Source organism: Exserohilum turcica, assembly GCF_000359705.1.
Source record: "Exserohilum turcica Et28A unplaced genomic scaffold SETTUscaffold_8, whole genome shotgun sequence".
In the NCBI taxonomy this organism is placed as follows: Eukaryota; Fungi; Ascomycota; class Dothideomycetes; order Pleosporales; family Pleosporaceae; genus Exserohilum; species Exserohilum turcicum.
The window spans coordinates 1,734,519-1,757,874 of NW_007360299.1; the positions used below are offsets into that span (position 1 = coordinate 1,734,519).

At 55.0% G+C, this 23,356-nt stretch overlaps 8 protein-coding genes across 8 annotated transcripts; 4 read left to right on the top strand and 4 right to left on the bottom strand.

The window, feature by feature from the left end:
* Positions 1-1,377: 1,377 nt before the first annotated feature.
* SETTUDRAFT_98552 (uncharacterized protein) lies at positions 1,378-3,019 on the bottom strand (the record flags this gene model as incomplete). Its single annotated transcript, XM_008032893.1, has 2 exons — positions 1,378-1,545; positions 1,592-3,019. 2 exons carry the CDS (start codon positions 3,017-3,019, stop codon positions 1,378-1,380), a joined length of 1,596 nt encoding a protein of 531 aa, XP_008031084.1.
* Positions 3,020-4,621: 1,602 nt separating this feature from the next.
* SETTUDRAFT_98394 (uncharacterized protein) lies at positions 4,622-6,325 on the bottom strand (the record flags this gene model as incomplete). Its single annotated transcript, XM_008032894.1, has 5 exons — positions 4,622-4,654; positions 4,712-5,306; positions 5,355-5,735; positions 5,781-6,149; positions 6,198-6,325. 5 exons carry the CDS (start codon positions 6,323-6,325, stop codon positions 4,622-4,624), a joined length of 1,506 nt encoding a protein of 501 aa, XP_008031085.1.
* A 1,943-nt stretch (positions 6,326-8,268) lies between these two features.
* On the top strand, positions 8,269-9,053 carry SETTUDRAFT_143439 (uncharacterized protein; the record flags this gene model as incomplete). The annotated part of the gene is made up of 1 exon (XM_008032895.1): positions 8,269-9,053. A coding segment is annotated over one exon (785 nt), but the record flags the coding sequence as incomplete, so codon positions are not given.
* Positions 9,054-9,288: 235 nt separating this feature from the next.
* SETTUDRAFT_44545 (uncharacterized protein) lies at positions 9,289-10,673 on the bottom strand (the record flags this gene model as incomplete). The annotated part of the gene is made up of 2 exons (XM_008032543.1): positions 9,289-10,370; positions 10,525-10,673. The coding sequence occupies 2 exons, from the start codon at positions 10,671-10,673 to the stop codon at positions 9,359-9,361; spliced, it is 1,161 nt and encodes a 386-aa protein (XP_008030734.1). The 3' UTR covers positions 9,289-9,358.
* Positions 10,674-11,574: 901 nt separating this feature from the next.
* On the bottom strand, positions 11,575-16,332 carry SETTUDRAFT_157599 (uncharacterized protein; the record flags this gene model as incomplete). The annotated part of the gene is made up of 1 exon (XM_008032896.1): positions 11,575-16,332. The coding sequence occupies one exon, from the start codon at positions 16,330-16,332 to the stop codon at positions 11,575-11,577; it is 4,758 nt and encodes a 1,585-aa protein (XP_008031087.1).
* Positions 16,333-18,581: 2,249 nt separating this feature from the next.
* On the top strand, positions 18,582-18,959 carry SETTUDRAFT_157600 (uncharacterized protein; the record flags this gene model as incomplete). Its single annotated transcript, XM_008032897.1, has 1 exon — positions 18,582-18,959. One exon carries the CDS (start codon positions 18,582-18,584, stop codon positions 18,957-18,959), a length of 378 nt encoding a protein of 125 aa, XP_008031088.1.
* A 953-nt stretch (positions 18,960-19,912) lies between these two features.
* SETTUDRAFT_98879 (uncharacterized protein) lies at positions 19,913-20,323 on the top strand (the record flags this gene model as incomplete). Its single annotated transcript, XM_008032898.1, has 2 exons — positions 19,913-20,110; positions 20,159-20,323. 2 exons carry the CDS (start codon positions 19,913-19,915, stop codon positions 20,321-20,323), a joined length of 363 nt encoding a protein of 120 aa, XP_008031089.1.
* Positions 20,324-20,623: 300 nt separating this feature from the next.
* Positions 20,624-22,322, top strand: SETTUDRAFT_24087 (uncharacterized protein; the record flags this gene model as incomplete). The annotated part of the gene is made up of 2 exons (XM_008032447.1): positions 20,624-20,856; positions 20,903-22,322. The coding sequence occupies 2 exons, from the start codon at positions 20,624-20,626 to the stop codon at positions 22,320-22,322; spliced, it is 1,653 nt and encodes a 550-aa protein (XP_008030638.1).
* Between the last annotated feature and the right edge of the window lie 1,034 nt (positions 22,323-23,356).

Sequence of the window (23,356 nt, forward strand, 5' to 3'; positions counted from 1 at the left end):
ACACACACACACACACACATACACATACATGACCGCCCGCCGCCCCCCAAATGTCTACGCCTCGTGAACTGCGTGCGAGAGGAACCCCCCCCCCCCAAAAAAAGGTAAAAAAGAGAGAAAGAAGAAAAGCTAGGCATCATCATGAAAGATGAGTCAAATTTAGCCTTTTGTTTGTTTTTTTGTTTTTTTTTGCATGGGAAAACGAGTGATGTAGAAGGAGAAGTAGAAGTGAAGGAAAGTGAGAGAGAAGGAAAGTGAGAGAGAAGGAAAGTGAGAGAGAAGGAAAGTGAGAGAGAAGGAAAGTGAGAGAGAAGGAAAGTGAGAGAGAAGGAAAGTGAGAGAGAAAGAAAGACGGGAAAGAAAGAAAGACGGGAAAGGATAAGAGAGAGGGAGAAAGAGAGAGAAGGAGGGAGAAAAAAAAACAAAAGGCCGCATTATTGCGAGATGGAATTTTGCATGCAGAGCAAGAGAAGAAGAAGAAGAGAAGATGAGAGAGGAGAAGAGAAGAAGAGATCAAGATCAAGAACAAGAAGAAAAGAAAAGAAAAGTACATCAACACATATACCGCCGCAGCCTCGAGTTTCCTTCCAAAAACGTCTTGTTCTTTTTATAAGAGAGAAGAAGGAGAAGAAAAAGAAAAAGAAAAAGTAGAACAAAGACTCAATGCCACAGATGATACATGGAATGCATGAATCGTTAAAAAGTGCAAAGAGAAGTTTTCACCGACAAAACAACCATCAATCAACAAGCCGACCCCCCCCCCACCCCAAAAAAAACGACAACCAACCCAATCAACCAGATATACCAACACCCCCTACCCTCATCTGCCAGTGGGATGCACATGGTCGTGGGAAAGATGCGGAAGCGTAGACTCCCATAGTTCCCTCTGCTCTTGAAGCCCGTGCCTCGCCCGGTCGCCGCCCGCCTCTCCGGCATTGTGCCGTTGTTGTATGGTCTGCAGTAGCAGTGGTGCGCTAGGGCTTGTGTGTAGTAGCGTAGCAGCCTCGCGTTGGGTATTTGTCCAAGTGTTTGACCTGCCATGTCCGTATTTCCTAGGTGCAGCCATGGCACCATGGCCGCCTGGACTGCCCAGTTGTTTCAGTCCAGGTTTTCTGCGCACGCACCGTGGCCGTTGCGAAAGGCCTGGCTTCTCCACCCCATGTGCTTCCATGACTGGATTCGCAAACTCGGGAGTATCCTGCTCGTGTGGCCCCGCCGTACTTTTCATCACGAGCGCAGATGCAGCATACGAAATACCGCGAGTACCCTACACCCAAGCACAAGATTAGTAACTCTGCGGAGCGTAGTGTGCGGGCTGTAAGCCTTTGTTAGTAATGATATAGATACAATGGAGAGCTGATGGCAAAATCAGCAAGCTCAGTTGATACGTACTGGTGAGTTGAGCATGCTCTGGCGCTTGTTCCTGCTCTTCTTGATATGGCTCTTGAGCGCACTCGAGTCGAGGGGCTTGAGCAGCTCAAAACTGCAGAGAAGCTCTCCAGAGACCGACATGACTGCGCCCCAATTGTCGAATTCGCCGCAATACTGCATAGTGTTAGCAATGTCTGGGAAATCAAACAACTAGTCTTACATTTGGCGCCGAAAACACAGTCACCAATACTCGGTCGGTAAAGAATTCGTAGCCATCTTCCACCACCATGTGCGCTCTGCAGACCAGATCAAAGTCGTGGCGCGCGAGAAATTCCATAATGACTTTTTTGCCAAAGCAGTAACTAACGCCCCGTTCGTTGGACTCCCAATCGTTTTCCATGTCTGCCGGATCGCTCCACAACAGGTCGTTGAGCAGGCCGTAGTCTGGCACGTCGGTGGGTCGGGCAATCTGTCTGATATCGTCCATGTGCGACAAACTCGGGGATAAGCCGCCGTGTACGCAGAAAATCTTCTGGGCTACAATAGCTGCAATGGGCAGTGTATTGAAAGTATCGACAAAAGCCTTCCAGACCTTGATGTTGCACCGCCTCTTGCACTCGTCGTAGAAGCCGTATACGCGCGTGACGTTGGCGCACTCGTGGTTGCCGCGCAGGAGGAAGAAGTTCTCGGGGAACTTGAGCTTGTAGCAGAGGAGCAGGAGGATGGTTTCCAGGCTCTGCTTGCCGCGGTCGACGTAGTCGCCCAGGAACAGGTAGTTTGAGTTTGGCGGGAAGCCGCACATTTCAAACATGCGAATCAGGTCCGTATACTGTCCGTGGATGTCGCCGACAATCTTGACGGGCGGGGCGAGTTCCAGCAGGGCGGGCTGGCTGAGAAAGACTTCGCGGGCAGCTGAGCAAATGGCAAAGATTTCGGCATTCTTCAGGCTGACCGTCTTGGTCACCTTTCCGGCATAGGCAGCGTCGAGCAGGCGCTGGATCATGTCGTCGAGATCCATAGTCTTGAGCGCGCTAATCTCCATGGGCGAGCCCGAGCCGTCGGTCGTGGCAGGAGGCTCTGGCAGCCTGGGAATGGGCTGGTCTTTGCGCTGCAGGATTGACTCGCCCGGCTGGGCTGAAGCCAGAGGTTGTGCGGCGCCCGTGGGGGGCACGTCCGAGACGTGGTCGACTTCGCCGGTTCGCTGGGCCTTGGAGACGCCCTCGTGCCCCGTGCCGACGGTGGTGCCATGGACGGGCGAGGGCGGTGCCTGTGGCTCGTCTGCGTCCGACTCAGCCTTGTCTGGAGCGTCTGGGGCGCCGTCGGTGGCGGGGGAGCCAGCGGCTGGGGCTGGGGCGGGAGCGGAGGCTATGATAGAGTTTCGTCGCGAGCCGGCCTTGGACTTTGTCGAGGCGGCGTCCGTCTTGTCGGGCTTGCCGTTGACGTCGTTGAGGCCGGCGACCGAGTTGCGTGGGCTGTCTGATTTGCCGGTGCCGGGGATCTTGTTGCGCAGCGAGTTGCGCAGCGAGCGGGTCGAGTCTTTGGTGTCGGATCTCTCAAAAGAGCGGTAGTACTCGCGGCCCAGCGGCACGCCGTCGGAGCCGGCCTTGTCGCCCTTTTTGTCCTTGCTGCTCGACTGCTGGTTGCCCATGCTGGCGGGGGGGGGGGGGGGCGGGGCGAGGCTAAGCGAGCGTGTGTTTGGGAAGAGTGGGGGTTGGGCGTGGTGTGAGATGGGAGGCTGTTGTTGTTGTCGTCGTCGTCGTCGTCGTGGAGGCGGTGGGACCTTCTCACATGCACAGGGGGGGAAGCAGCGGCGGAGCAATCGGGAAGGCAAAGGGCCGATGCAGTGGCAGCAGGCGTCTCTGGCGCTCCCCAGCGCAAGGCAGGGCGTGTTAGGGCGGGCGGTAGAGGCGGGCGAGGAAGGCGAGGAAGCGGGCCTCCGCCGGCGCAGTCGTGATCAGCCGCGACGCAGCGTGCGGGCAGATGGGGCGGGGCGAGGCGACGGGGGAGCGATCGTCTTCCAGCGTGCGCGCCAGAGCGGTGGAGGGCGGCGGGGGGCGGGGGCGGCGGGCAGAGTATCGTGTGCGGGAGCGGGAGCGGTGGGAGAGAAGATGGTGTTGGGCGTGATGACGATGGCCGCAAGCGCTACGTAGGCAAAGCGGGGGGTGGCGAGATAGGCAGAGAGGCGATAGCTATCAGCCGCAAGTCGAGTCGTCTGGTAGTCTAGGCCCTTGCGAGTCGGTGAATGGCAGCCTTGGGTTGCCGTGTTAGCGGGCAGGCGACGGCAGGCTAGCAGCCGTGACGACGTAGCGATGCGCTATACGCCAAACAACGCCCGGCGGCGGCGGCGGCGAGAGGGGCGGCGAGATGGGGATGGGGGCAGAGAGAGCGAGGGGGCAGAGGGGGAGACGGGGGAGACGGGGGGAGACGGGGGGAGAGGGCCAGAGGGACAGAGGGACGGAGAGAATGCCCGTCTGTGTGTGTGCGAGTGTGCGAGGGCGTGTGCCGCAGAGACAGAGAGGCCAGCTTCCCGCCAAGATAACGGGCAAGCATGACAAGCCCCAGCATCCAGAGAGAGCCTCTGGGCATCCACCCCGGCCGCGCCTCTTACACCTGCACCTCGTCGTCCCCATCACCACCACCACCACCCCCATCATCATCATCTTCATCATCATCGTCAGCAGCAGCAGCAGCAGCAGCGGCAGCATCACCACCACCACCACCACCACCACCCCATCCTACACGCCCCCGCGGCCAGCGAAGCGCGCGCCACAGCCTCTCGCCTTCTTGTGTTCGCCCATCATTTGTGGAAACGAGGCCCTGAACGGTGCCGCCCAACCCCACGAACGACATCATGGGTCCACCACGGTCAGCAGTCAGTCTGCACGAGCCTCCCTAGCTGGCCGCGCGCGCAACTGTACTACGACGCATCCGTTCGCATGAGCCCAATGCGTGATAAAATCTTATGCCCCGACCACGACAGAAAATGTCGCTTTGGAGCCCAATGCCCGCCAGACACGACAGTCGCCGCTCGTCTTCATGCACACGCACGCCAAAGCCAACATGGCCTTCACCGACATTTGTATTCACAAGACGCCGCCTTTTTCCTCTCCTAGTACCCCGTCAAACGCCCAGGCCCTGGCGCCAAGGGCGGAACTCTTGGGTCTACCTACTGCCCGTCGACTAGCCGTCTCTCCCGCCCATGCACTACCACCACCACCACCACCACTACCCTGCCCTAGCACACGGGCCCTTACAGCTTGTTACCCAGGTTCACGTGGATGGCCTGCCACCCGTGTTAGCACTTGTCCCCATGCCATTGGCCCGCTAGCAATCGCCTTACCTTTTTGTTCGTGTACGCCTCCAGCCCAGCCTCGCCCAGCTCCCGCCCAATGCCGCTCTGCTTGACTCCTCCAAACGGCACCCGCAGGTCAGAGTCGTTGCTCGAGTTGATCCACACCATGCCCGCTTCAATGCGCCGCGCCACCCGGTGCGCCTTGGTAATGTTCTCGGTAAAGACTGCGGCGCCTAGTCCGTACGTCGTGTCGTTGGCACGTTCAATCGCCTCTTCTTCTTCCTTGAACGAGCTGATGACGACAAAGGGGCCAAACACCTCCTCGCGGTAAATCTTCATTGTGTCCTTGACGTTGGTGAAGACAGTGGGCGCTACAAAGAAGCCTTTGCCGCCTGCGTTCTTGTACGCCTCTCCACCGGCCACCAGAGTAGCGCCCTCGGACTTGCCGCTCTCAATGTAGGAAAGAACCCGCTCGAACTGGGCCTTGGTTACTTGTGGGCCCTGGTAAGTATCGTCCTTGAACGGGTCTCCAACCACTGACGTCGCCTTGAGATGCTGCTTGAAGGCCTCGACAAACGTGTCGTAGATGCTCTCATGCACAAGCACCCTCGACGTTGCCGTGCACACTTGGCCTTGGTTGTACCTGGGGGGGGGTCAGCTCAAAAACAGCAAAAGGAGAGACCCGCCTTACATGATACCCTGGTGCGTCCACTTGACTGCCTGCTCAAGGTCGGCATCTTCAAAAACCACCAGTGGCGACTTTCCTCCTGTTTCAAGCGTAATGTTCTTCATGTTGACGGCAGCCATTTTCATGATTTCTTTCCCCGTTGCTGTGGATCCAGTAAAGGCAATCTTGTCGACATCCATGTGCTGCGCCAGCGCAGCGCCCGCCTTCCTGCCCTCGCCATTGAGGAAATTGACCACACCGGGTGGGAAGCCGGCTTCCTTGATCAGGTATCCAAGATACAGCAGCGAAAGTGGAGTTTGCTCAGCAGCCTTCATCACCACCGTGTTGCCGGTGCAGAGTGCCGGCCCCAGCTTCCACGCTGCCATGGCCAAGGGAAAGTTCCATCTGCATCAGTCAGCATCTCAACACGCTACTCTCATCATGACGTACGGAATAATCTGCGCACAAACCCCCACTGGCTCCCGCACAACGTAGGCGAGCTTCAGAGGCGATGTGTCGACGACGGTGCCGTGAATCTTGTTGGCATATCCTGCGTAGTACTTGATGGTGCCGATGACTTCGCTCATGTCGTCGTTGAACGAGACCTGGTACGGCTTTCCATTGTCCCATGTCTCAATGGTAGCCAGCGTCTCCCTGTGCTCTTCGATCAACTGGGCGAATTTGTACAGCAAGTCAGCTCGAGCATTCGTGTCCATGTCCCGCCACTCGGGGCTCTTCAGTGCCTTGCGTGCTGCTGCTACTGCCAAATCAACATCCTCGGGACCTGCCGCATACACGGATGTAATTTCAGTCTCGTCGCTGACCAAGCTTAGCACAATGGACCAATTCTGTGACAGCAGGGCTTACCTTGGGTTTATCGATGTGATGGTTTCCCCCGACTTGGACTTGACAAACTCATTGTTGATGAAGAGACCCCTGGGCTGCTTGTACTTGCGGCCATTGGGTGCCGTCAGCTCGACAAAGAGATCAGACATGGTGTCGTGGCTGTGGTTTTGCAGGCTGCTGTAGAATTTCCAGGCTGGCCCAAGACTTGGTTTGGGAACTCTGTATACCGGCGCCTGGGCAGAAAGCAAAGTGCAAGAGCGACGTGGGGCTCTGGCCAATGCAGAGAGGAGATGCGACATCTCTCGGGCTGGCGAGGAGGTGGCGGGCTATCTATAGCGTTGCAGACACAGACATACAGTTTGACAGCCACTGACGATGGCGGGACATTCGGCATCCCGCGAACGGCAGCTGTGGACCCCGCCATCAAGCCGTGGCTAGCCCGCCGCATACAACTGCCTCTTTGGACCCCACCACTCCGCCCTTCAACACTACAGCAACCGGCTCCCCCCTCAGCCAGCACCATACCGCCAAGCACTACATGGCCAGCCATCCATCGGTTGCGTGTGCAGCGTCTATGTATGCTCCCAGACCTCGGTACCGCGACCGGTAGTGCTGCAGTGTCCGTGCATCCCCAGACTGAGACGGCAGTGTCACAGACAATGGCTGCCACATACGCCATGGCTTGGTGCGATGCTATGCGATAAGCCTCTTTACTAATATCTTTGTTAGCTAGAGAGATTTGCAGCCACAAGCCGTAGCTGGGGATGCAAAGGGCGGGGTACCATCGCATTATCTTCGCATTATCTATACCAGTCGAGCAAATGATAAGGCGTCTTGGACCATGCAGCTGCGGTTGAAAATTTTCTTTTTCTTCTTCTGAACTTGTTTTGCTTTTTTGGCTTTCTGATCAATTGAATGGGTCTAGAATGATCTCTTCAGTCGATTTCTTCAGTCAGTCGTCCGCCGCATGCATATGGAGTTTTCGTCTATCTCGCATGCACATGCAAGATCGCGGCGTGGCTGTCTATCCCAATTCTCTCAGGTACACATGCGTGGTATCCAAGGCTACGGTCGAAGCTTCTCACGACATTCTCTCTCTGGCTATCGCCTCAATTATAATCTTCATCATACACATGCCATGTATCGATCAACTGCAGTTCTCACTGCCGAAGACCATCGGGGTCGTATCGATAACGAGGTGCACCTCGGCCAATCACCTGTAGCTATACCGAAGCTCCGAAACATACCACTTATCTCGGGCACAATATTGATACCCAGATTCATCTACTTTCAAGGCTGTGCTAATGCAGATCCTATTAAGCACACATGGAAGTGCTTTCAGTCAATTCAGCAGCACTGGCTAGCCTTCGTCTTGACTGCGTTATCAGTGCTGGCTCGACAAGTCTGGTAAAACAAAAACTATTCCGTCCCTGCAGATATATTATCCTTTCCTCAAACTCGTATCATCTCTCTGCGTAAACGGGTATCCCTTGACACATCTATACCACGGCCACAACATTATTGAACCAGACACAAGGTTGCAATCAGCCCATGTGCATCCCAATCTCTGCAGATCGCTGCACCCCGCCTTCAACACCTCTGTCGCTCGACATCATAGCTGCTTCCAATTACCCAACCTGGTATTTCCGCGGGCCTATCTAGCCACCTCCATGCACACTCCGTCACGAAGCCAAATGAAGAGCAAGGGGGCGTCTGCGCGCGCAATTGGACACACAGCAACACAAGCTACCCCACCATGGCTGCCCCCCACCGCGTCATCGTGCAGATCTCCATTGTTTGCAAAAAAGAAAATCCATCGCACCACAAAAAAAATGTGAGAGAGCGCCCAGCAAACTACATTTACCGCCAACCCGCCCAGCCCGCAGCCAAGATCTGGGGAAAAAGTTAACCAAGCAAATTTACATTATTGTTATCATGTCAGCATCCGAGAACCGCACCGCCAAGAACCGCGTGCTCAAACTATCCCAGATTCTTCTTTCCAAACTCCACCGCCCAATCCGCATACCCCGCTACTACAACTGCAACCACACAGCTGATCCCCCCGCCGCTGCCACCGCACGCATCATGGATGACATGACGAGCGACCCGCCCGTAGTACCGCACCCCGACGCACAACACCCAGACGCCTCAATCGACGTCGCGCACTCGCTTTCATACTGGAACAGCGTGACGCCCGACGTCAACGGCATGCTCGGCGGTTTCCCGCAAACATCGCGTATAGACCTGCAAGGCTCCTCGAATTTCCTGGCTAAACTACGGCGCGGCGGAAAAGCTGCATCGAAAGACGCGTTGCCGCTACTCGGTCGCGTTGCGGATTGCGGTGCGGGCATCGGGCGCATCACGCGCGGGCTACTACTCGGCGTGAGCGAGCGCGTGGATATCGTAGAACCCGTGCAGAAGTTTACGGATGAGCTGGCGCAGAGCCTGGAGCAAGATGACGACAATAAGACGCAAGGCGCGCTCGGCGACATTATCAATCTCGGGCTGCAAGACTGGGTCCCGGAGCCTGCGTCGTACAACCTCATCTGGAACCAGTGGTGTCTGGGCCATCTGACCGACGCCCAGCTCGTCGTGTACTTGCAGCGCTGCAAGCAGGGCCTTGTCAAGCCCACAGCGACAACGGAGGGCGATGCAGCGACGCCCAGAAGCTCCTGGATCATCGTCAAAGAGAATCTCTCCACAGACTCCAAACACAGAGATATCTACGACGACGAGGACTCGAGCGTCACTCGCTCTGATGCGAAATTCCGCTGGCTGTTCCAGAAAGCAGGGCTCAGGATTGTCGCCACTGAGCTGCAGAAGGGTATGCCCAGGGAATTGTTTCCCGTGCGCATTTATGCGCTTGCGCCAGAGTGAGGGCACCCGTCTGGCTGTGTGCATCTGTCTGTCTGTCTGTCTATATAACCAGGGTTGGGAAGGGAGGGGAGTAGGAAATTTATGATACCCAAGACCATGTATAGTTATATATACATATATATATATATATGGAATTTTATTTGTAAAGAAAAAGCATAGAGCGTAGAGTATCCAACATCCATCTCCATTGCTTTCAAAATCTTGTCTTTTCCATTAAGTACTTGAGTTTCATAATCCTACATACTTGCAAGATTTCACACGTTGTATCGCGCGCTCGGCCCTGCTTTTCCTTTCCTTTTATATACCTAGACCTCTCCCGTCTCCATAAACTTGTGCACGACGCCCAGCGCAAGAACAGGCACGCCCAGCACGGGCTGGTGGGTCTGCAATTTGCCCACGACGGCTTTTTTCTTCTTCATCATTACCACGGGCTTGGCGGCATCAGCGTTTGCGCCGCTGCCATGCCGGCCCCCAGACGTATCCATTGCATCCTCGAATTCGTCGTCGTCGTCGTCGTCATCTTCATCTTCGTCATCGCCTTGCTCCTCGTCTTCGTCCTCTCCTTCGTCTTCATCCCCTTCGTTGGCGTCGTGCGCGTCTTCGGCGGGATAGCTGCCGGGATACGTGCGGCGCAGGTACTTGATGTCGAAGACTTCTTGGTGGGCGTGCTGCCACAGGTCCTTGATAGCGTCGGCTGAAAGCACGTTTTTGACGCGTTTGGTGGGTATGGCTTCCGAGTCTAGGCGCTCGGATTCCGGGACTTGGGCATCATCATCATCATCGTTGTCGTTGTCGTTGTCGTCGTCTTCGTTTTCTTTGTCGCCGTTTTCGGCTTCTTCTTCTGCTTCTTTTCCACCAATGTTGGCTTTGGTATCTTTGCCGTTTTCGGCTTTCTTCATGTCAATACCCCATTCCTCGGGGATGTACAGCCATTCGCCCGCCTTGCGCATCTTGTCTTCTACCCACGCCTCCTCCATGGGCTCCAGCCTCTTGCGCAGCAGCGTGCCCGCCATGCCCGCTGCCATGCCGCCGCCCGCATTCATGGGGAACGTGGGGTTCGGGAACGGGTGGAGGGCCAGCAGCTTATCCGAGTTTGTGGGCAGCGGCTGCGTGGCAATCAGACGGCGTCTGACGTCGCGCTCGACAAACACGTCGTTGCCGCCCACGTCGCGAATGCTATTTCCGGCTGCGTCCTTGGATGGAATCCGCTGTTTCTGCGTCACCAGCTTGTTCTGGTGCCGGAACCCCCCGTTGATCAGCACATGGATCGAGGTAATGTAGTTTGTCACCATGGTTGTCGCGCGCTGGATTTGCGGCCTGCCGTCGCGTCAGCTTTGCTTCGCGCCTTGATATCTCCTCGCATCTAGCAGAAGCCCATTTCCATGTCGCATAGCGATAATGCGATACCACCACCCCTTTGCCAGCGCTACAAACACATCGATCAATCATTCATTCATTCACGCCCACTTACCAATCCACAGCCTCCCCCCGACTCATCTTAAACTGCATTTCGCCCTGCAACCGATCCATCGTCTTAATCATCGGCATCAACTGGCTCCGCAACTGATCCAGCAGCCTGATATCATCCCGATCCGGGGCGCCCTGGAAGTTTGGATTCATCTCTGCCTCTTTGTTTGGCTTCTGTAGTACTCTTTCTTTCCCTGCTCTTGCTTGCTGGCTCTACTTTATTGGTTTTATTTATTCATTCATGCACACGCTTTCCAGGGCAGAGTGAGTATGACGAGTCTCTGGCGCAGGAACACAAAAAGTCACATGTAGACAAGGCCCGCGAGTCGAGTGCAGTGGTGGAGTGGAGGTAGTTAGTAGGTCCTGAGGGTGCTGGAAGCGGATTGGTGGGAGGGTCTGAGCTACATGCGCTTGTGAGGATTGGGGCTAGTGGTGCTTGGCGGACAAACTGGACGTCTGTGTAGTAACGCGTTTCTCTGTCGCACCATCAAGTCTGGAAGGCACCTAGATAAAACCATGATTGCAATATATGTATAGAAATTACAAACACTATTCATTCTTCATTATGCTCCATGGCAATGTCATCGTATCTACATATGGGTATTACATACTTCCACCAAAACCACACGCTCTTCCTCCATCACCAAGAGAGTGCTTACTTATTTCCCAGCCTATGTGTATATGTATCAACCCAGCCAAAGGGCAGAGGAATAAAAATTCGAAAAAAGGTATCGCCAGCTGGTCGTAGATAAGTTCCATAATGCATCAAGGCTTGCGCCGTTGTGTAGTATTTGGTGTAATGATGATGATGATGATGATGATGCCAGGTCGCCATGTTTGCTATGCAATGGGGGTGGTTCAGACTGAGTGAACGAGGGTATAAGATAACGAGAGAAAAAAAATCAATCAATCGCTTGAACGCAGCAGAACGCCAGTAAAAAAAAATACCCAAAAAAGACCAAACCCCATTATGAGTAATAGGAATGTTTAAAAAAAAAAGGTCTCCAGGACCTAAGAGAGGAGCGCAGCTCCAATGAAACGAAGGAAGGGATGGCTACACGCTGACAGTGCGTCGGACGCCCATCTCAGGCTTTTGCGCATAGCCAATGAGAAGCTTGAAGCTGGTGCCACGCTTCTCGCACTCGTGGATGAGGCTTTCGTCGCGCCAGATGCTGTTTTCGAACATGTCTCCAGAAAACGCGGCGCCGGGCTCTCCGGCCTCGGGTAGAACAAGCGATTCGTAGCAACGCGAGTACCACCAGCGACCAACGCGCGCTACCATATCGGTAATGTCGTTGTTGGCCGACTCTGATGAAGAATCGTTGAGGAGATCGGAAAAGGATATACCGGGAGTGGATCCTTTAGGCTGTGCCATGGTGTTGGTTGTCATGTTTGCGCTTTTCTTGGTAGGCATGCCCGTGATATCTTCGAGCCCAGGAAGCTGGCCGGCAACAGGCACACCCACAACGCAGCGGTTGCACTCGACAAAGCCTTTACGGCCAATGCCAGCCATGACCTCGTCGCTGATGTTGCGAAGTGAAATGTTCTCGTCGGCTACCTGCAACCTCATCTTCAAGCCGCGAACGGCACGGCGAGCTCGGTTGCCCATGTTGACGAGATCCATATCAAGCACGCTGAACTCAAGATAGCCACTAGGTCGCAAGACACGCTTGGCTTCAGAGAGGATGAAATGGTGTTCCGAGGAAGGAAGTGCAGTCGGAAATCGAAGCACCACGCACGCGAAGAAGTGCATGGGGAATGGGAAGGCCTTGCTCAGCGAGGGGTGACAGATGTGGCGGTGGTTACTGAGCGTCGACCAAGCCTCAGCCGCACCCTCGGACGGCGTGGAAGGGTCAGGTCCCATATCGTATACAGTCGCTTCAGGATAGGTCAATGCGCAGTAGTAAGACCAGTCTTTGCCGAGCCCATCAATGACCAGAACCCGGTCTTCTTTGGGGTCTTTGAGCTCAAAGTGAACCGGGCTAAACAGGACCCGACCGAATGACAGCCACTTGCTTGTCATGAGAGCGCCAAAGCGGAGATTGGCCATGGACAAAAGACCCTCAGTTTGATTCTCGGTGATGTTCTTCAACTGCGTGTCTCTGTACCGGCTCGCAGTTGCGCTGTCACGGTCCTTGCTCGACTTGGAGGCGATAGTCCCTCTCGACTGTCGTGCACTCTGCGGTAGGGAGGCTGGCAGGCTAGAGCGAGTGGAGCGTTTTGCAGTGGATCCAGTCGAAAGACGAGGGCTAGCAGGCAGGCTAAGTCTTCCGGTGACGGGATCGACGACACTAATCTTACGCTCACCGTAGTCTGAGATGAAATCCGAGAGAGACATGGAAGAGGCAGGAGACTGGTTGGAATGCAGCACAGCGAGCAGACGGGAGCGACGAAGATGCAGAGATGGGTACGAGGCATCGGTATCGTCGCCGTGATCGGACCCTGGCGCATTGACTGGCGCATTGGGTCTCAGGGGCATTGGCTCCAGAGACGGATGGCTGCGAAAGCTCTTCCTGTCCTCGGCAGTGCCGGAATCGACAGGCGAGAGAACTTCGTCGATCAAATCGTCATACTCATTCCAAAGCTCGTCTTCTGAAAGCGGTGCTCCGGGACTGGGTACTACGGCAGTGCTTGCAGCTGGGGCAAAACTCCAGATGCCCGAGCTACTCGAGTATGATACTTCGGAATCCTTGCGAGGTGGAAACTTGAAGAACTCGCTTCGGCGATTGGCCTCGTCCTCTTCGGGGCTCATAGTCACAATTGCCGATCCATGAGCAAGGGCGCTCAGTCCATGAAGGATAGGATACGGCTCAACCGGACCGACGGTTGCAACCATGGAGCCGATGGAATCAAACGACGTCCGCGGAAGAGCCGTTGGACGAGGCTGGGTTGGGACAAAAGGGCGGGAGAAGGATCGAGAAGACGGGCGACCCGGCTGGCGGCGACTGGAGACAACTTGAGGGATGCGGCCGACTTGAGGCAGGCGACTTGGTCGAGGTGGCGGGCTTACAGGTGGCGGGCCAGGCGAGGGGATATCTTGAGGTAGACCGTACATCTCTTGACTTGGCGCGAAGCTTGCTGGTTCAGGCTCAGGTTCATGCTCGGGCATTGGCGAAGTAAATGCGGCATTCTGCAACGGCGCAACCTCTTCGTCTTGCACCAGAGATGGCTGCCCGAAGAAAGACGAAGGTCGGGAGAGGTCCGTGACGGGAGTAAGGTCTGCCAGCGATTGACGCTCGGGATTGTAGGACGCGTGCACGTTGGTATCAATGGTCAGCTTGCTTCGCTGCTCTTCGGGCTGCTGGTTGGCCTCTGGGCGTAGGAAAACCTTGGGTGAGGCCGGGCGGGCCATTTGTCCAATGCTGGGCTCGAGAATTGGCATTGGTGGCAGCAGCATCGATTGCATTCGTTCCCTCCGCCCGGGCTCATCATCAGAGAGAGCGCTTTCGGTCCCTTCGTCGGCTTCGTGCATCAGCTGCTCAATGTCGTCCAGCCCAAGGCCCGACTGATCCAACAGTGCATAGTGTGCAACGGAGCGAGAGCCAACTGTCTTGTTGCTAGGGCTGGCTGCAGGCCCAGCTGGCGTGGCTGCACGTGGCCCTGCGTGGGCGCGCTGAAAGAAGTTCCACCTCTTGGATGGCTTCGGGGCCTCCTTCTCAGCCTTGTTCTTCTTCGATGATTTTAACCACATGCCCTCTCTGATCTCGGCTGCAGCTTCACTAATAGAGTTCTTGCGTGTCTTTGTTGGTGCGCGGTTGCCCGAAGCAGAGCCAGCAGGACCTTGTGCATTTTGCAACGCTCGTGATGTTCGCTTTGCCGTGTCGTCATCGCTTTCTGAAGGCCTTTGCAGCCCCATCGCCAGCTTCTTCATAGGAGATGCACTACGCATGTTATCGGGCATTGCAGAAGGCAACAGCACTGGTCGGTTCTTCTCCAATGCCGACTGCGACAGACTGCTCTCCTTCTTCGTTTCCACTGCCTGTTTCACAGATACATCGAGACTGCTGCTACTCTGCATCGGTTCTGGGCTACGCGAGAGCTCTGTGCTGCTTCCTGCACCACGAATGACTACGGGGGCAAGTCGGTTCAAGAAAAAGTCGTCCATCTCGCCACTTGTCGTGCTGGTCATGCTGCTTTTGCGGGTCGAAGGTGTCTTGTCCAGACTCTCAGAAGTAGTGCCCGCACTGACGGAACGTCCGATGCTATTGGCACTGAGCGAACTTCCACTTCGACCTCTGCCAGCGTAGCGTCCATAGCCTTCGTGGCCAGTACCTGCAGCCGGCCCTCTGCGGTGTAGTTTACCCTCTGACTTTTGGTGAACGGCGGGCTCAGTCTTTGTACGGCGGGTAAAAAAGCCAAATCTGGAGGTTTTATTCGGGCTGGGTGCTGGTGCTGGTCCACTGCTGACTCTTCGCGCGCTACGATCGGGCTGGAGATCTGGGGTTGTTCCACGCACTGCTGGTCGAGTGGCTGGCGGTACTGCTGATGAGGGGTTCGGCGAGGGAAGGCGTGACGATGGTTTTGTTGAAATGCTCATCTTGGATCTCGTAGTGGGTGGCGCCGTCTTGGACTCGGATGAAGCATTCCGCTTGTGGTAAGATGGGAAGTTGACCATGTTGCTCTGGATGACTGGCGACGGGCCTCGGAGTCCTGAGAGTTCCGGGGTACCGTCCCTGCTGGGCCTCGATGGCCGTCTCCCCGATGGCATTGTAACAGGTGATTGATTAGCAAGGTGAGCAAATTCTGGAGGAGCTTGGACTTGGGGCTTTTCGCTTGCACTTGGGATCACTTCGGATACTCGAGGACTCTGAGGGAGAGTGGCTAGTCCGTCAGGCGACGGCTTATCCGTGTGCTTCGCGCCTTCGGTGATGACGGTAGAGGCCGATGACGAGGATGTAGAAGACTCTCTGACAGTGAATAGTGCGTGAGGGTGGCGATTGTTGGATTCATCAGGAGTCTTGTGTCGGGTGACAGGGGGCCTGCTCTGTAAAGGACTGACCTGTCGTGTTCGATTCGAAGCCCTTGACAGCGTCGTCCCTGGTGAGTAAGATGACATGGAAGTAGGGGTTGACGAAACACTAAAAGGTCCGGGAGATTCTGAGTAACGCGTTGATGGGGTGGCGGAGAGTGCATATTGTGCAGCCGGGATACGGAGTACATCGGTGGGCCCAATCTCGCAATCGTACAGCGGATGGATGTACGGTTCGACCTGGTGCTCCGAACGGGCGAGGATGGTTGAAGATGGTGGTATTGAGATTCCTAGAACAGTCTCAGAGAATGGGTCCTTGTAGCCGCCAGGTATGCCCTCCATCAACTGTGCATCGTCTTGAGATGACATGGAGTCGTCCCTTATCCGCGTTGCCTGTCGACCACTTGCGCTTCCAACACTTGTTTGCTTTCTTCGTAGTACATTCGATCGAGGACTCTCAATAGTCGACGCCGAGGATCCTGACGCGAGCGAAGGGGTGCGTATACTTTGGGGGACCTCGAGCTTGGGAAGGCGAGATGTCGACGTCTGAGAGGTAGGTTTTGAGCTGGTGGCGTTCGGGTGTTGGGGGAACATAGGCGTGGAGCGGCTGGTAGTTCTTTGGCGTGAACTCAATGTAGAACCCGATCCTGCTTGGCTTATAGGGCCTCTATGTTGCGCCTCATCATCTCTTGAAGGCCTCCTCTTTTGCAACTTGGACTGAGTTGGGGCGGGTAACTGCGACGGGCCTGTGGTAGGAGTAACGGATCGTTGGGGTAGGCGAGTAGTGGTTGTTCGGTCCTCGACCCTCTTTGGTGGAGGGTATTGTGACTTATAGGAAGCCATTTTGGGTAGCCTCGTGTAGGACGGCTAGATGTACAACAGATGCTTGTGTGCGCCGAGTAACTCATGAAGGCATGTGCTTACCCCCCCTGTGTAAGACGCTCGGAACAAAAAAAAAGCAGGGCGTACGGTAACCAGAATGGCCGGTCCAAGAGCGTTAGCAGAAACGAGCTGGGAAGAAGCCTGCGAAGCCGATTGGTGATAGGTGCGGCTGATGGCGGGAGGACTAGAATAACCGGATGGGGGTGGCGACTCGGGAATTGTTACAAAGCCAGAGATTACAAGACGATGCATATAAGTCATGCGGCCAGGGCGGTACATGCAGTGCTGCGTCTGTGTGCAGACTTTGCGGTCAAGTTGGCAGACGGCTGTCCGTATGCCACATGTATCGGCAAGGCCGAAGATGTGCTGGTGGGTGTGGCGCAGTCGGCAAAGCCCGAGATGGGGCTGTGCAAGGGTTGCCGCAGTTGGGAACCGGACTGGGACTGGCAATGGCAACGGAAATGGACCACGTCGCGTACAAGGAACAAGGCGACAATGCCTGGGTGTTATAGGCATGCCCCAACGGCAACTCAGGCGCCCCCGTGTATTCTTGCCTCAGGGTTGTCCGTCCCAACGCGGGGCTTGAACCGAAAGTTGCCTCAGTGGGGCTCTTTGCGGACGAGCCGTGTGCTCGACGGAGGGCCAGTCCAGATGCTTTTTTTTCAGGTTGCCCTTGGCTATCCGGCAACGCAGGTAGTCCGGCAGGCCCAGCGACGCAGGCTGTTGGTTAGGAGAGGGCGTTGACAGGCGTTGCAGTTGCGGGGTGCGTAGGCTTGCATATGTACAACCTCGCGAGACGACGACGACGGCGACGCAGACGTCTTGTCGAGAGCCGACGCCGGCAGGCTTGCAATATTGGGCTGGAGCGGCACGGCGACATGGTGGTCTATGACGGGCGCTTGCGCTTGGACAGGCGGGTGGAGGCCTCTGGCTTGAAGACAGAGGGCAGCCAGTCGAGTTGCTGCATGGCCATGGTGGGCGACGATTCGCAGACAGACCTTGCCCGGCGCCAGCCAAGTCAAATGCCCAATTGGCCAGCAGCGCGCCCTCGCCCGACCATTACCCACCATCTTCATGCCGTTTCAAACCCTCAGCAACCCTTTCCACAAGCCTCGCCTTTTGCCCTCGCCTGTCAGGACTCGTCTCATGACAGGGCGGCCGACCCCAAGAGCTGAGGTCCCCGTCCTAGCCAGCGTCTCCCTGGGCCCCGCGTAGGGCCGCGACGTCACCCATTTGCCCAAATCCCCCTCTTCCAGCTTCAGATGCCCCCTTCAGCCCTTTGGCGGTGCGCGACGATACGCCCTCCAGCGTCCCGTCGAGCTCAAAACGGACCGACACGCTCACCCAGGACCTCGTATGCATCCACCTCGATCGGGCCAGACGACAGATTCGTTGAGAAGCCTTCATCGTCGAGGGTTGTCTGACTGTTCAATCAGGGCGTGCAGGGCCACAAGCCGCTTGCTTTCCCATGCAGAAAACAGTCATATGGCTCCTTGAGTGATTTTCGCGGCGGTTGCCCCATGGGTCTCGTCATTTGCGTTGCTATTCTCGTGACTCTTGCATGCTCTGACCAGGAGCCTGCGGGTTTGCTGCTTAGGAGGTGGCATTATGCCGTTGAGCCGGAGAGGCCGTCTTCCACCAGGCTGGTGTGGCTGAGTGCATCAACTCGGCTTAGCTGCAGGCGAATTCGAGGCTGAGCAGTCGATCGCCCCTCGCCACACTTGACAACGCATCAAAAGCCTGCGCAATTCACGACTCATCCCAAAATCTTGCAGTCTGTCGTCGTCGCCGTCGTCGTCGCTGTCGATGGCGAAAAAAATCCGGCCCTCACTCCCCTACGCTTGGAGTGAGGGGCGCCCTGTCGTGAGTGCGATCCACCGTCCAGGTCGCGCTTAAGCCACCACGCCTGCTGACCCCAGCTACGAACGCTCATTCGTGCTCTGGCAATGTGAAAAAAACGGCCGCCCGCAGAGCTATATGGTCATGTGATGGCGCCATACTGGAAAGGGATGGGTCTGGTGAAGGACGGCGGCCAATAAGAGACGGAATCTGCCTGTTGACGTTATCACTGCTCGCGGCTTGATACAGGGGTTCTCTTGTCTTCACCCATCAAGACCACCACCTGTGCGTGGCTGCGGTGCGGGTGATGAACGAGCTGATCCAAATAGGCTCGCTTCTTGAAAGCGATGCTGGAATGAGGCATCTGCATCATGCGAGGCGTTGTCCCTTTTCAACATTCAACAGAAGCCGGCCAATCCTCTAGCAATCGGGGCGATAGCAGTGCTGCATATGGCGTAAAGTTTTTAGCTCATGCTGATGATGTCTCATGTCTAGATCTGGTTGGAGCCGTCAGGGTGCCGGCCTTTGGGCCAAACTCTCTCGCTGTCGTCAACGGCCCATCTGCTCGAGATAGGATATATCTCACTGACCCGGTCAAGCTGCATACGACGACAAGAGGCCCACAGCGGGTCCATTGTGGTCCGCACAGGTTGGTGCTTGGGCTCTACCCGCTAGTCCAACGGAAAGGGGAGGAAAAGGGACGGCGGCACGGGACGACTGCTTCAGTGTCCACGAATCACTTGCTGTAAGCGCTCGATGGCCCTGCGAGGCCTGGTGGAGCTCGGCCCGCCGCAGTGCGAACGCAAACGAAGTTTTCACGAGGCTGTCGTGTGGAAATTATGACGAGCAGTCTAGCATGTCCTTGCAGTATGTCGGTCCGTTCTGGCTGTCAAACCCACTGCAGCGCCCACTGCAGCGCCAAAGGGTAGCAGGTGTGTGGGTGGGATAGTGGCAGCGCTTCCGGCTCTTCTCGTGTCCGTTCATCGGAGTTCATGCTCTTTAGAGACTACCCTGCAAATTGACTAAGCTTACTGCACGGGTATGTACGTCTGATCGGTGGGGTCCAGATGGGTTGACAAGAAACGCCAATAGTAGCGGGGGCGCCGCAGCGATGATTCATCGTGGTTAGGGTAATGATTTGCAGACCGACTGACGGCCATGAAGCCATGAAGACCCCATTAGCCAAATTGCTAGTGACGGCGATGGCAACGTACCATATTTTCTTGTTTTGCGTGCTCGAGCTAACTTAGCGGCCGACGAGCACAAAGCAAATGAGGTGACTGGCTTCCATTCCACCCATTCCCTTGCCTTTCATTCATTGGCTGGATCACTCCCTAGCTGGAGGCTTCAAGATTGAGAAGATCGGTACATTCGATAGACATCTCCGTTGCTGCATACTGTGGTGGCGATCGATAGTCAGGTAATAGTGTTATGAGCAACTCCTCCGTTCTAGACGTCAAGCACGTGGTTCTCAAAAGCTTTGCTCAGTATTGCAGTGACTGTGACAGCAAAAGGTTACACTTTGTCTGCAATCTCAGGTAATATCGTTGTATGGAGTGATGATTGAAACTCAATCACGGTGACTTTTTGCGGTTGTGCACCAGCAGCCTAAGAGTGGTCAGTTTGAAAGCAACACACGTGACCACGCGTCGTCTGAACAAAACACGCGTGCTTTGCACAAACTCGTCAGATCTCATCCACCATGGCGCAGCAACAGAAAGTCACCAAATACCAAGAGCGTGTATACACGGCGCTCCAACAGATTCCAGAAGGCCGGGTCACGACATATGGCGCCATAGCAAAGGCTTTGAACAGTTCTCCTCGAGCCGTGGGAGGCGCGCTACGCGCCAATCCTTTTTGTCCAGTAGTGCCTTGTCATCGCTGCATTGCTAGTACCGGGGTATGTGTTTCATGACTGATAATATGACGTTTGCGCTGACTGAAGCAGTTCGTCGGTGGCTTCAAGGGCGACTGGGAAAAGGCACCGAGCGGACAGAACCAGGAGTCCAAGCTGCAGCTGCTGAAAGAAGAGGGGGTACTGTTTGACCAGAACGGGTTTTTGATTGATAACGCTTTGCTCTGGGACGGTTTCAACACGGACAAGTTGAACTAATTGCTGTGTGTGGTTGAGGTACCTAGAGGGTAGGGCTCGCGAGGGTCGTCCAAGTGGGGCAAGCGGAAGCGGGGTGACGAAGTTTCGCATCAAAGGCCTCTCCAGAAACTGCGGCCGACAACTCGCAAGGTGCATCAGTCATATTTATAACAAGCAGGCGGGTGTCCAGCACGCAACTGTGCTTGCTGAGAAATCACATTCGAATGAGCTAGCGCAGATTCGCCACCTGCTTCCTATATTGATTGTCGCACACTCCGACACATCAAAACAGACATCGCTTTCTAGTCTCCCATCATCAACATGCCCCCTAAACGAAAGGACTTTCTGAAACCAAAGCCAAAGGGCAAACTAAAACCGCAAGAACCGCAGACTGAAAATGACTTTCTCGAAGCCGCAGACGACCACGAGCAGGCAGCGGGGAAATGGCGTGCTGGCGACGCAGCAAAGGCTGCTCGCTTCTTCAATAGAGCAATCGACATGTATAACGAGGGCCTCAAGCGCCATCCCCAATCATTCGACCTTGCGTACAACAAGTGAGTAAGCTGAGCATTCGGTGTGTAGCGTGCTAACCATGGCCAGAGCAAATCTGCAATACACCATCACAGAAGATGAACGTATCGTTTCTCAGTTTGGAAACAGGATTGCACTGTTGGAAGAAACACTGTCTTCTCACCGAGTTGCAGTCGCTCTGAACCCAGCCAACACCGACATTCTCTTCAACACCGCTCAGGTGCTCACTTCACTAGCAGAAGCTGGCCTGGAGACTATGACACAAGCAGCCGGAAAGCAAGATGCCCGACCGCTCCTAGAAGAGGCTGTAGATATCTTCACAAAATGCTTGGCTAGCCAGCAGCAAGAGTACGCACAGATACAGGCTGAAATTGCCAAAGTGCAGGCTTCCGGCGAATATCAGGAGGCCTGGGAAGGCGAACGACAGCAACAGCCAGAGGCTCAAGATGACGCAAAAACGGAGTCAAGTGATGCAGAAGCGCCAGGCGACTGGGCCACTGTCGAAGAGCCTCTAACACCAGAGTCGATTCTGGAAACATGCACTGCGCAGCTAAGTGCACTGACAACGTTAATCGGACTCTACAACCCCGCTCTGGATCTATCCAGTATAGAAAAGAAGGCGCAAGATGGTCTCGACACGGCTACAAGCAAGATACCCGCTCTGATCGATCTCATTGACAAGTCGCCTGCCCCTGTAGCACGCGAGGAGCCCAAGGCCGAAAAAACGCTGTCCATCAGCTCAACACCCGCAGCAGAAGAAGCCGCCACAACGCCGAAAGACGACGCCATACTTGCAGCAGCCAACTTCCAAGTCAGCATTGCAGAAGCCCAGTACCGCAGCGGACGGACAACGTCAACCGAGTACGCTGCAGCCGTCGAATCCACATTCAGCGCGTTGCTGCAAACAGCAGCACCAAGCCCCGACCTCGCCGCAATCAACAAGCAATCCGCATACGCAGACGCACTCATGGATCTCGCATCCGCGCTTGCCGACGGCACTCAATACACGGCTTCGGAACCCACATTTACCGCCGACGTGGAAATCCAATGGACGGCACTCACGCAAGCCCAGAATCTGCTTTCTACACTCTCGTCTGCACCATGTGCTGCGCTCCTTTCGGCGTCGCGCTTAGCCGATATCTTCATTGCGCGCGGTGACACGGATCTCTTCCGCTTCCGCATCTCGCTGCTCGACGCCGCGAAGCCGGCTTGGGCCAAGAGCGGGCCGACGCTCGTGGCGAATACAGGTGTCTTTTACCGCGGCGGCCGAAGCTATGCTGAGAAGGCTGGGGCTGAGCAGACCCGCAGTACGGCGGGCGCAAAGGCTGTTGTAGCGGAGATATTGAAAGAAGTCGCGAGTAGATCAGGGGTCATAAAAGACCACTGGAAGGCGAGCAGCCTGCCTGTCACGACGGTGTTGGAGCAGCTGGTGGAAGAGGGCATTGTCGGGCGAGAAAATGTCGACGGTGTGTTGGCCATGACGCGGTAGCAAGGTCGTGTACGCAGATGGATTACAAGAACGCGGGTTCTATAGTGGAGTACAAAATATTGCAGAGAAAAAAGATTCAATTCTCTAGGCTCTGCGGGTACAGACTATATATACTGCAACATAAAGTTAATCATCTCAAGTAGATGGTTGTATGGCGCTACGTGAAGTCGCGAAAGCAGGCTGTCTATTAAATAAGTTCTGTTTGCTCAATACTATTGCGCTTCGCAAACATGTATAGTATAAAAGATACTTACTCGTGTACAAAGTATAGAATGTAGTACCACACTACTATCTTCCATCACTACTCTAACACGTTATAAAATCCACTGTGCCAGCACTATGGAAATCACCTATAAAACAGGCAAAATAAATACACCTCCGCTACATCAGCACATCCATCCCACTCCTTCCACAAACGAACCTAATCATGAACAAATTCACCTCAATATCCTCCTCCTCCGACTCATTCCATTTCATTCACATGCACCCGCATATCCATATCCCCACACCACTCTTCCTCGCCTTGCAAAAGACATCCGATCCACTACTTAACAGAGCCAGCAGCAGCATCCTTGAAGCCATCAAAATAACCACAACAAAAAAACAGCGACAGCAACGAGGTACAGCAACGAGGTATACTCTAACGTGAACAACAATAAAAAAAAGAGAGAGATAAAACAAGAGCAGGACTAGTTACGGACAAGTAACCAGACTTATTCAATGCGTAAGTAATGTAAGAAAGAAAAAAAAGAATTTGAATATCAATCTCAACTTCAACCTCAACTTCATCTCAGACCGTATGTACAAGAAATTTATCCACAAGACACTAACAACGACAACCGTCCTTCGATCCACTTCACCTTCAACCCATTTACCCACAATTAATACCTTCCCCCCCCCTTTTTTTTTCTCTCTCGTCGCGAGTTCTCAATGCTTCATGAGCGCTCCGCTTTACATGTCCCCTGGCCGCTAATCTACTTACTTTGCTGTCGATACAACCGGTCAGATATATGAAGAAAGAGATGGATAATGCA